The sequence below is a fragment of the Scyliorhinus torazame genome, chromosome 11 (genome assembly GCF_047496885.1).
Source record: "Scyliorhinus torazame isolate Kashiwa2021f chromosome 11, sScyTor2.1, whole genome shotgun sequence".
Taxonomy (NCBI): domain Eukaryota; kingdom Metazoa; phylum Chordata; class Chondrichthyes; order Carcharhiniformes; family Scyliorhinidae; genus Scyliorhinus; species Scyliorhinus torazame.
In genome coordinates, this window is record NC_092717.1 from 67,439,378 (window position 1) to 67,451,913 (window position 12,536).

At 45.9% G+C, this 12,536-nt stretch overlaps 1 protein-coding gene across 3 annotated transcripts in view; it reads left to right on the forward strand.

Moving 5' to 3' along the window:
- The window catches only part of sdha (succinate dehydrogenase complex, subunit A, flavoprotein (Fp)), a 123,432-nt gene that overhangs the window by 5,930 nt on the left and 104,966 nt on the right, over nucleotides 1–12,536 (forward strand). For all 3 annotated transcript variants that reach the window (XM_072467376.1, XM_072467377.1, XM_072467375.1), the window contains exons 3-4: nucleotides 1,905–2,066; nucleotides 9,019–9,162. In XM_072467376.1, the coding sequence (XP_072323477.1) occupies nucleotides 1,905–2,066; nucleotides 9,019–9,162 (306 nt within the window). The remainder of the gene's footprint in view (nucleotides 1–1,904; nucleotides 2,067–9,018; nucleotides 9,163–12,536) is intronic.

A 12,536-nucleotide genomic window follows, 5' to 3' on the forward strand; every position in this document is an offset into this window, starting at 1 on the left:
CAGCTGCGTATTTCACGGTGGTGCACTGTTCACTGGCAGCAGGATTCTTTCTTACAGCCACTTGTCAATGGGATTTTCCATTGGAGCCACTCCACTCAGGAGAAACCGTGTGCTGCCAGTAGGAAAAGAGAATCCCGACGACTGGAGAATTCCAGCCAATATTTCCTGGAAGTTACTACAGTGGTACGAAGCAAATGAAAATGGGGAGAAATGTAAACAGACTCAGTGTCACTCATTATACTTTCTCGCACAAAGATCTCCTAAAACAAGTATTTAACTTGTACTTTAATTTTAATATTGATGATAATATTGAGCTGACACTTGTGTATTATACACAACAATAAATGTACACATTTATATATTTTAAATTGATTTGTTGCTAGTGTTTCTTAACTCCAATGTTTTCCTTCCAGTGACATTGCATCCACAGTGCTATGACATAAGGGGAAAAGCAAATAAGTAGCCTCTAGTATGCCTTCAGTTCTTAATTTTAAGGTTACAAACTGCTATGCAATCTTCAACCTACCTTTCCTCTCCAAAATCCTTCAACATGGTTTTGGCTCCCATCTTTCCAGGAATTCTGTTTGAATCCCTCCAATCAAGTTTCTTGATTGTCCTTTTTGTCCTTTTCAACCTGTCTGCACCCTTTGAAATGGTTGACGAGGTATCCTCCTCCAACCCCATCCTACTGTCGTCCAGCTGGGTGGGACTGCTCTCACATGGTTCTAATCTTTTCTATCTATATAGCCAGAGTATCACTTGCAATGCCTTCACTTCCTGCGCCCAAACCGTTATTTCTGGAGTCCTCCAAGAATTTAACCTTAGTCCGCTCCTAGTTTTCATCTGCATCCTCTTCACTCGGTGACATTATCCCAAGGCTCAGTGTTACTTTTCGTATTTATGTTGACAACACCCAGCTTTACCTCACCTCCACCCCTCCCAACTCCACTGTTGCTAAATTATCAGATTGCTTATTTGACATCCTGGACTGGATGAGCCAATATTTTCTCCAGTTAAACATTGGGATGACTGAAGCCATTGTTTTTGGTTCCTCATCCAAACTCTATTTCTTAGCTCCCGACTTTACACCTCTCTTTGTCTATAGTCTGAGATTAAGCCATTCTGTTTGCAACCTTGGTGTTACATTTGATCGAGAATGAACTTCCGACCTCATGTAGCCTCAGTGCCAACACTAAGACTGCCTATTTCCACCTCGTAACATTACCAGACTTCATGCCTACCTTAGCTCAGCTACTGCTGAAACCCTCATTGATACCTCTAGACTCAACTATTCCGCCGCACCTCTGGCTGCCCACTTACATTCTATGCTCTAAACTTGGGGTCATCCAAACCTCAACTGCCTGTGTCTTAACTCTCAACAAGGTTCCTTTCCCCTTCCCTCATCACCACTGAACTCGCTGACCTCCATTGGCTCCCTGTCAAGCAACGTCTTGTTTTTAAAGTTCTCAAACTTGTTTTCCAATTCCTCCATGGCCTTGCCTCTCCCCATCTCCAATCTCTTCCACCCCCACAACACTCCCAAGTTATCTCTGCTCCACAATTCTACCCTTTGTGCATTTCTCACTTTTAATTGCACCACCATTTGTGGTGTGCCTTCAGTGTCTCCGCTCCAAGATCTGGAATACCATCCCTACACCTCACTTTCCTTCTCTCAGATATTCCTTAAAATCTACTCACTATTTTAGTCACATGACCAAATATTTCCTTATTTCGTTCAGTGTCACAATTTTATAATGCTTCCGTGAAGTGCCTTGGACCTTTCATTGTGTTAAATGTACACAAATGTTTTGTACACCACGAAAAATATTTGTTGTCTCTCCTTTACTTTTGAAGTCTGTGCCTTGGTAACCAGATTGTGTCTGTGTCTTGTTTCCCTGATTCAGATCTCCACTCAGTACCCAGTTGTTGATCATGAGTTTGATGCGGTAGTGGTCGGAGCCGGTGGTGCTGGATTACGAGCAGCTTTCGGTTTATCCGAGGCTGGTTTCAATACTGCCTGTATTACAAAACTTTTTCCAACCAGATCACACACAGTCGCTGCTCAGGTGAGATGCACTGATGTTCTTTCCATGTGTTGCAACCAGTGATGTTTTCTGATCAGTTGTACTGATTGGACTGCTCCCTTGGTCATTGTGATTGAGCAGTATGAGTAAGGATCATGAGAATCATTCAGAATGAAAATTGTTGGGGTGAGGGGACATGGCTGGAGTCAGTGCTAGGAGATCCAGTTGGGGCCGGTTTTAGGGATTGTGGATGGAAAGTGAATGGCTGGGCAGCAAGTGACTAGGCCTGGTGCTCAGGGATGCAGCTGTGGCAAGCACCAGTACTAGCCAAGTGACTTAGGTCATTAGGTCAGTGTTCGGGGATGTGCCTGGGAACTCGGCTAGAGAATCTGATTGTGGCAGGCGTTCAAGGACATTGTTGAGAAAGGTGTGGTTGTGGCTGGGTGCAATGGAGTGCACAACAAGTTCCCAGATGTAACAATAGAATTAAAGGCCACATCTTAAATCTGCGGGGCCAAATTGGGCCTAGGTTTAGCATCTCATCAGGAAATGGCATCTTTCCCAACACAGCACTCTTTTAGTATGCACACAAGTTTTGTGATAGGAGCCCCTAGGGTCACACTGAAACCCAAAAGATCCTATCTCAGGCAATAATTCAGCTGTTGAGCCAAGGATGGCATTGTGCTGTATAAAAGTACAACCTTCACGTAGTAGGTTCATTTTGGTGCATGAAAGCTGCAGTGTTGTAGATTTTATATATTAACTTATTGTCACAAGTAGGCTTCAATGAAGTTACTGTGCCCCTTGTCGCAGTCTGCATACAGACTAGATGGGCATGAGTTGAAATGTGAAGCTGTAAATTTGGCAATAATTGGGTCGACTGCATATTTTGCACAGGGCACATTCTCCATGGATTGCAGAGGGATGCTGTTTATGAGATGGGACGCAGGGCTAGCTGCTAATTATGGGGTATAGGTTCTGTATCTTGTACATTAGAACTGTGCACAGAAGACTCCACATATATCTGACAAAGTGTATTTGTTGGTCTTGTATAATCTCCAGTTCTTACAGCAACTGAAATAGAATATGATTCTAAATCAAGTGCACAATGTTTGTGTGTGTTGCACAGATGTAATAATGAGTGACCAGATAAATGAACATTTTAACCTGTAAATAAAATACTGAAAACTTTTAAAGGTAGGAAGGTTGCTAGTTTAATACGAGCACGATGTCAGCCTTGATTTACTGGTACAACTCTCATTTGAGTCAGAAGTTTGTGGGTTTAAGATCCTCTAATTGGCTGCCGTGTTTCATACATTGCTGCATTGAATAAACTTCCAAAAGTTCTCAATATTGGATTTCATGTGGTTGTGGAGGGTGCAATATAAATGCAAGTCTTTTTTGATCCATCTCTCCCTCACACTTTCACTGCCTCTCTTGCTCACTTTCCTCTCTTATGGCCCAGGGTTTAGAAAACTCCAAAGTATATCACGGAGTTCACCTGACCTATAACTCTTTATTGATTTTGGTTACGATGAGGACAAGAGTCTGCCTTTCAGGTGTTATTCAACAGAGTTCTTAGGCGCTTTTAATCAAAAAACAAGCTTTATTCTACAAATTTATTTAACATTTGTATAAATACACAAAGTAAGAATGTTTATCAACTACAAACATAAGACCCCACCCAGCTACAATAATCTATGTATAACCCTTAACTGTTCCAATTTAATAACAGAATCCAAGTAAAACCAGAAACCCCTTTTCAAAGATGTGGCCCACCATACAGCCTTCATACTGGTACAAGACTTGTGAGGGATACTCTGTTCCCCTTTGAAAGAGCAGATTTGAATTCCTTCCAGAAATAAATTATCTCTTTTAAGTCACCAAGTTAAGTCTGGAAACAGCTTTTAAAATAGAGATAGAGAGACACTTCTTTCAACCTTTGCAGTTCAAACCAGTCCAAATTGAAAGCGAAAGTAAAAACTCACAGAGCCGCAGCCCAGCTCCACCAACACAATGACATCACTGAAGCCATGTGATAAGACAGAAACATTTCTTAAAGGGACACTCCCATGACACCCCTCTCGCTTTTTCTCCCTTTCCATCTTGGGTGAGACGTTAAACCAAGGCCCAATCTGCCTCCTTAGGTGGATATTAAAGATCCCATGACACTATTGCCAAGAAGAGCATATGAGTTATCCCCCCAGTAATTTCTCCAATATTTACCACTCGATTAACACCACAGAAAACAAGATTGCTAGGTCATCATCACGTTGCTGTTTGTGGGAGCTTGCTGTGCACAAATTGACAACTGTATTTGCTATATTACGACAGTCAAAAGTAAATTGGCTGTAAAACACTTGGGACATTTGAGTCATGAAAGACGTTATACAAATACGAGACTTGTTTTTTTCATTATTATTCCAGTATGTTCTCTTGTGTTTGCATGAAGAGATGGGGAGAATGTTTGCTTAAAATGTGTTAAAAGAGCAACTTTGTATTTGACCGTTGTAAAATCCAGGGGGGACTGATGGATGTGTGTTACCTTTCTTCTCAGGTTATTTCATGAAATGAGTTTGCCAGTTTCCTTGGTTCCTCAATAATAGCAGTTGACAGGACAACAACAGAGACTAATTATCCACATACTTTTACATTATTGTTAATCATGATTGTTCTTATCAAAAATTTATTCTGGTGAATCAGAAGTTCTCGTCTGAGGTTGAAATTAAGAACTACCATTGGGGCAAAGTTTTACTGCACTGTTTATCTGACTTGTGCTGTGCTTGACTTGAGTGTTTGATCTGTGCGCTGATACTAACAATGGCGAACAGTTTGATTTCCTCACTGACACTTGTCATAATATCCACTCATGTATATATTGAGATGCAGACAGACAGTGATTGACACAAAGGATGACCAGTAAGCATACAACACAGCACAGCCATTCACCAGACAGGACACTACCACTATAAAGCCAGAGGGCACTAGGTTTCCCGCTCTCTCGGGACCCAGCTACTGTGACAGTCAGAGTCCATGAGCTAGCAAGCACAAACACCATGCGGTAGCTAGTAAGTCTGGTCAGGCTACTACAAGGTCACTAGTCAGATCAGTACAGTGTTGGCCCACAGCTGAATATGTACAGCCGTTCATCTAGTTGAATAAAACAGTGTTGGATCTTCTCCTGTGTTAGACGTCTGTTTCTAACTTCCCTGCATCGAGTGCAGTCCACATCGAACCAACCTGCCTAACACATCATGGTACCAGAGTGATATTGATCTTGACGTACCTACCTCGAGTGATTCAGCATCGACCAGCAAGCAGCCATCCAGCGAAATGGAAATAATCCAGCCTCCTCCGCAACTCCGCATCTCTGGCAACCTCGGTGTCAACTGGAAAATCTTAAAGCAAAAGTTCCTCTTGTACATCGAGGCCTCCAACCTCGAGGCAGCACTGGATGCCAGGAAGATTGCGCTAATTCTCTCCACTGCGGGGGACCACGCCATCCATATCTACAATTCGCTTACGTTCGCCGACGGCGAAGACAAAATAAAATTCAAAACAGTCCTGCTGAAGTTCGACAGCCACTACGACATTGAGGTGAATGAGAGCTTTGAACGGTACATCTTCCAGCAGAGGCTTCAGGGTAAGGATGAACCTTTTCAGTCCTTCTTGACCCATTTCCGCATCCTAGCGCAGTCATGTAACTGACTCGACGGCTGATTCCATGATCCGGGATCAGGTCGTTTTCGGGGTCCACTCCGAATCCCTATGCGTGGATGACGTGATCATCTGGTCCACAACGCCCCAGGAACACATCGCTCGCCTCAAGCAGATCTTCCAGCGAATTCATGAACATGGTCTCCAGCTCAACAGGGCCAAGTGCTCATTTGGTCAATCTGATATAAAGTTTCTAGGCGACCACATCTCGCGGCAGGGTGTGCGGCCAGATGCCGACATGGTCTTGGCGATCAACGCCATGAAGACCCCTGAGGACAAGAAGGCGGTCCTCCGCTTCCTCGGGATGGTCAACGTTCTCTGGAAATTCATTCCCAACATGGCATCCCACAGTTCATAGATCAGTGCAGAAGGAGGCCATTCGGCCCATCGAGTCTGTACCGGCTCTTGGGAAGAGCACCCCACCTAAGGTCAACACCTCCACCCGATCCCCATAACCCAGTAACCCCACCCAACACTAAGGGCAATTTTGGACACAAAGGGCAATTTAGCATAGCCAATCCACCTAACCTGCACATCTTTGGACTGTGGGAGGAAACCGGAGCACCCGGAGGAAACCCACGCAGACACGGGGAGGATGTGCGGACTCCACACAGACAGTGATCCAAGCCGGAATCGAACCTGGGACCCTGGAGCTGTGAAGCAAGTGTGCTATCCACAATGCTACCATGCTGCCCACACTACGGCACTCAGCCATCTCGTCAAGAAGTCAACGGAATTCCAGTGGCTGCCCACACATGAAGTGGAATAGCATGAGCTGATGGCAAAGCTCACCACAGCCCCAGTTCTAGCGTTCTTCGACCCAACCAAGGAAACCAAGATATCAACTGATGCAAGCCAGGATGGCATTGGGGCGGTGCTCCTCCAGCGAGATGACTCCTCGTCCTGGGCTCCAGTAGCATATGCCTCCAGGGCCATGTCGCCCACTGAGTAACGGTATGCCCAGATCGAAAAGGAGTGTCTGGGTCTCCTGACAGGAATAGTCAAGTTTCATGACTACATTTACAGCCTGCCGAAATTCACGGTGGAAACGGACCACAGGCCTCTAGTCCACATAATCCAGAAGGATTTAAATGACGTGACAGCGGTTACAGTGAATTCGTCTTCGACTCCGCCGCTATGACTTCGAACTTGTCTACACGCCAGGCAAAGAGCTGATCATTGCAGATGCCCTATCCCGGTCCATCACCACACCGTGTGAACAAGGTGACTTCATCTGCCATATAGAAGCGCAAGTGCAATTGTGTGCCACCAACATCCCAGCCTCTGACGAACGGGTGGTCCACATTCGTGAGGAAACGGCCAAAAATCCTTTACTGCAGCGTGTGATGCAGCACCTTACCCATGGCTGGGAGAAGGGACAATGCTCCCAACTCTTTAATGTTAAAGACGAGCTGACTGTTGTCGAGGGAATCCTTCTGAAACTCGACAGGATCGTTATTCCTCAAAGCATGCAGGCTATGGTGCTGGGTCAACTCCATGAGGGTCACCTTGGAGTCGAGAAATGCCGACGCAGAACTCGGGAGGCGGTTTACTGACCGGGCATTAACCAGGATATTGCCAATACAATCCTCAACTGCCCCACCTATCACAAGTTTCAACCGGCTCAACCCAAGGAAACACTGCAACAGCACGAGATCGTGACCTCTCCGTGGTCCAAAGTAGGTGTAGACCTTTTTCACGCCAAGGGGCGTGACTACATACCCCTGGTCGACTACTTCTCCAGTTACCCAGAAGTGGTGAAACTGTCCGATCTGACCGAAGGCGGTCATCAAAGCTTGCAAAGAAACGTTCGCCAGGCACGGGATACCACTCACAGTAATGAGCGACAACGGTCCATGCTTTTACAGCCAGGAATGGTCTGATTTTGCGTAGTCCTACAACTTCTGTCACGTAACCTCCAGTCCCCACTACCCGCAGTCAAACGGGAAGGCCGAGAAAGGGGTCCATATTGTCAAGCGGTTGCTGTGCAAAGCTGCAGACTTAGGCTCCGACTTCAACCTGGCAATGCTGGCATACAGGGCAACCCCACTGGGTTGTCTCCAGCACAGATGCTCATGAATCGCACTCTGAGGACCACAGTTCCAGCCATCCATGTTCCAGACCTTGACCTCCTCACGGTACTACAAAAAGTGCAGCAGTCCCGGGCCCAACAGAAGGCCACACATAATGCTCATGCCACGGATTTACCTGAGCTGGCTTCAGTCGATAATGTTCAAGTCCAGTTGCCTGAGGGCGGTTGGTCAGCCACAGCTGTTGTTGTCAAACAAGTTGCCCCGATGTCTTTCATTGTTCGCATGGCTGATGGCTCCCTGCTACGGCGCAACAGACGGGCATTGCGAAGAGTTCCACGCCCACCACCTGACCGCAGTGCTCCGCCGGCTATCATGCTTCCTCCGGACGTACCCTGCCACAAGGCCACCGATCTGCCAGCGATCCTGCCGGCCCACGCGACCACCGCAATGGCAGCGATCCCACCTCTCCACGTGCAGGCGGCTCCTGATCCACCTCTGCGGTGATCGACAAGAATTTGTCGCCCGCCACAAAGACTGAATCTGTAGACTTAACTTTTGTAAATTTTTGTGACTGAATCCATCGACTTAACTCCTGTAAATATTGCTTAGTTTGCCATGTATCTGCACTATCGACACCTTCCCATGTATATACGTTTGTTCAATCACCGTTTGTATATAGTCAGGCATATATATATCTATATATACACACCTCAGTATTTAATTAACTCAAAACGAAAAGAGGGGGGGGGGGGGGGGAGATGTCCTAATATCCACTCATACATATAATGAGATGCAGACAGGCTGTGGTTGACACACAGGCTGACCAGTAAGCATACAACACAGCACAGCCAATCACCAGACAGGACATTACCACTGTAAAGCCAGAGGGCACTAGGTTTCCCACTCTCTCGGGGCCCAGCTACTGAGACAGTCAGAGTCCACGAGCTAGCAATCACAAACACCATGCGGTAGCTAGTAAGTCTGGTCAGGCAACTACAAGGTCACTAGTCAGATCAGTATAGTATCGACCCACAGCTGAATATGTACAGCAGTTCATCTAGTTGAATAAAACAGTATTGGATCGTCTCCTGTGTTAGACGTCTGTTTCTAACTTCCCTGCATCGAGTGCAGTCCACATCGAACCAACCTGCCTAACACATCAACACTCTCCAATAATAACTGTTGACAGCTACCCAACAAATGAGAAGAAGGCTTAAAGAATGCTCTGGTTTTTTTTTTTGCAGGGTGGAATAAATGCTGCTCTGGGTAATATGGAGAGTGATGACTGGAGATGGCATTTTTATGACACAGTGAAAGGATCAGATTGGCTGGGAGATCAAGATGCAATCCACTACATGACCGAACAGGCACCAGCTGCTGTAATTGAGGTAAGATGGCATGAGGAGGTTTTTAAACAGCAGGTATCCTTTAACTGTGAATTGTTGTACGGGACAGTGGAGTGGATGGGTTAACGGCTCAGCATGCTGTCCTTGTGACTTACGTTTGCATACAGTCCAGAATATTGGAATGCCTATATTGCTCCCTCTGAGCAATTAATGTCCTTAATGAATTAAATTTGATCCTTTCCAACCAAATTTTGAGGCTTGACAGCATGAAATGAACCATGCTATAACACTAATTGTTGATTGACTTGGGTGCGTATGGATGTCATATTTGTGTAGTAGTAACTCTTGCAAGCTTTCATTAGGTGGTGGAATGGCTTTTGATGGGGGGGGATGAGGGGAGGGGGGAATGAGGAGTGGGGGGAGGGGGGAATGAGGAGAGGGGGTCGGGGGATGAGATGAGGGGGTCGGGGGGATGAGAGGAGAGGGTCGTGGGGGAGTGAGAGGAGGCGGTCGGGGGGTGGATGAGAGGAGGGGGGAGGATGAGGGGAGGGTGTCGTGCGGAATGAGGGGAGGGGGTCGGGGAGGATTTTTCCATCATCTATTCAAAAAACCTTACTCCGGTGCATTTCCTGCCAACTTTAACCCTATTAAAGGGACTTCCAGTGACGGCATGTAGGTGGAAGTCGCACGTTGGGTGGCTCCTACTCGAGGCTCTGGTTTTTGGATTTTAATGCCAGGTTTCAGGGGCAGTTTTTGAATAAGCTGGTGCATGAAAGCACAAGGAAGGTGGGGAATGTCTAAGACTCAGAAGAAAGCCGCAGTGGACCTGAGTCACAATTCAAGAATTCAAGAGGCAGTTTGGAGGTGCTGTGAAAGGAGATGATGGCTGCGATGAAGGAGTAGGTGGGGGAGGCGATTGTCACAGTGAAGGCAGAAATGTCGAAGACATCGGCCGAGGTACGGGAGCAAGGAGATAAGTTGAAGGGGTTGGAGGAAGCTCTGTCGCAGCACAGTGACCAGTTCACCTCGATGGGTATGGGGCTGCAGAAGATGACGGCGGCTAACAAAGGGCGCAGAGCCAAGGCAGAGGCCTGCCTGAGGGATGGAGGGCCCAAGGTCGACTGAGTACTTTGTGAAGATGCTGGCAGAGTTGTTGGGGAAGGGGATGAACTCTCCTAATATGAGCCGAACAGGGCTCATCGGTCGCTCAGGCCCAAGTCTAATGCAAGCGAGCCACCGAGGGCAGTTATAATTTGTTTTCGCAAGTTTCACGTCAAGGAGAAGGACCTGAGCTGGGTGAAACAAAGGTGTGAGGTGAAGTGGGGAGGAGTTGGTGTTCAAATATACCATGACTTGATGGTGGAGCTGGCGCGAAGGCCGACGGCCATCAGATGGGTGAAGGCAGCACTCTATAGTAATGGCGTGAGGTTTGGTGTGATCTACCTTGCGAAGCTGAGGGTGACCTACATTTCGAGAGACTTCTACTTCGAGGCAGCGGAGGCGTTCATGAAGGCCGAATAATTGGGACTGAAATGAGGGATGGGACTGGGATTAAACTTGGACTGAGGGGATGGGGACTGTGCTTAGCCTTTGTCTCTCGCTTTGGGTTGTTTTTTTGTTCTGTATTTGTGGGGAGAACAGCTGGGTTTTTGGGTTAGTTGAATGGGGAAGAGTAGTTTACCTTTGTTATACTCTACAGTTTGTTACCGTTATATTGGTCTATGGGGTTATGGCGGTTTTCTTGGTTGCGGTGTTTGCACCGGCTTTGTTTTTCTTTGTTTTCAGGGACTAGATCATGGGGGAGGGGATTGGGAAGAGGGGGCCTGGCTAGTGGCCTTCACATTAGCAAGCAAAGGTTGGCTAGTGAACGTGAATGTGGTGGGGGTAGGGGCTGCAATCGTTGGAACCTGGTCAAACAGGTTTTGATCGGCCTGGGAGGTGTGAAAGATGGGGGTGGGATAGATACTGGGAGAGGTGTTTTCAAGAGGACGTGGATGGGGATTCTGCGGGGGGGGGGGCGGGGGGGGTTCGACGATAGCTGTGGGATTGGGCAGGTCAGGCCCCATTCGTTTTTCTCCCCAGTACACGGGTGTACTCAAGGATAGGCGTTTTCATGGTGGGGAAGGCGCTATTGACTGGGGGTAGTAGGTAGGACTACTGAGCAGTCGTGATTTGATTTGATTTGATTATTATTGTCACATGTATTAGTATACAGTGTATTGTTTCTTGCATGCTGTACAAACAATGCATACTGTACATAGGGAAGGAGAGACTGTAGAATATAATGTTACAGTTATAGCAAGGTTTAGAGAAAAGATCAACTTAATACGAGGTAGGTCCATTCAAAAGTCTGATGGCAGTAGGGAAGAAGCTAGTCTTGAGTCGGTTGGTATGTGACCTCAAACTTTGGTATCTTTTTCCTGACGGACGAAGGTGGAAGAGAGAATGTCCGGGGTGTAAAGGAATCTTTAATTTATGGGAATATAACCTGTCGAACTACGCCAAGTTTGGGGGAAACTTAGTTGATGAATCAAGTCCTGGCGCAATACGACAAGTTGTAAGATTTGTACTATTTGTAGACTGTGTTAAGTTGTTTGATTCCTTGTATTATTCGACTGTGTATAGTTGAAGGAATTTATATCATCTCTGCTATTCGGTTATCAGTAGCACTTTGCGAATACTGGAACTCAGCAGAAATTTGCAGTATAAACTCCTCAGGTGCCAAAAAGAATTGTTTTATTTGTAGTCGCTTGATTACAATTTGAAAGTCATTTAAAAGGCAATTCGTAGACAATTCGAAGCTTTCAGAGAATTACAGACATTATCTTTCTTTGCTTAGGCAGACAGCTCGAAAGTAACTTTTTAAAGGTCAAAGTCTGGCAATGAAACATGAAGAGAGAGAGAAAGCTAATCTTCAGCTAAACTCAAACTCAAAGTCAAAAGTGGACTAACATCACTGACACAGACTGTTAAACTGACAACCCCCAAAAGACATAAACTAAAATGGAGACTAGAATCAAAGGCAAAAACTGACTAAACTAACAGAAAGACAAAACTTAAGCTAAAACAAAACTTACAAAGACAATACTCACAAAGACAACAAAACCCAACCTAACCTAACCTAACCTAAAATGGCCGGGAGAAACTTTTTAGTTATACACTTTCATATCTGTCTTAAATCGTCTAATTACACCCCAATATAATCCTAATTGGTTTATCCAAATTAGGATAAAAAAAATCCAAATCAAACACATTTGATTTGATGGCAAGCCGTCCATCTTCAATGTGCAACATCAGCTTTTCTGACCTAGCTGTTATCTGCATTGTCAACAATGGTGCTGTGTATTCAGTCCCTGTCCTTGACAATTAGCACAAGCAGTGTCAAATTATCTTGCTGTTTTAATGTCACACTGTCT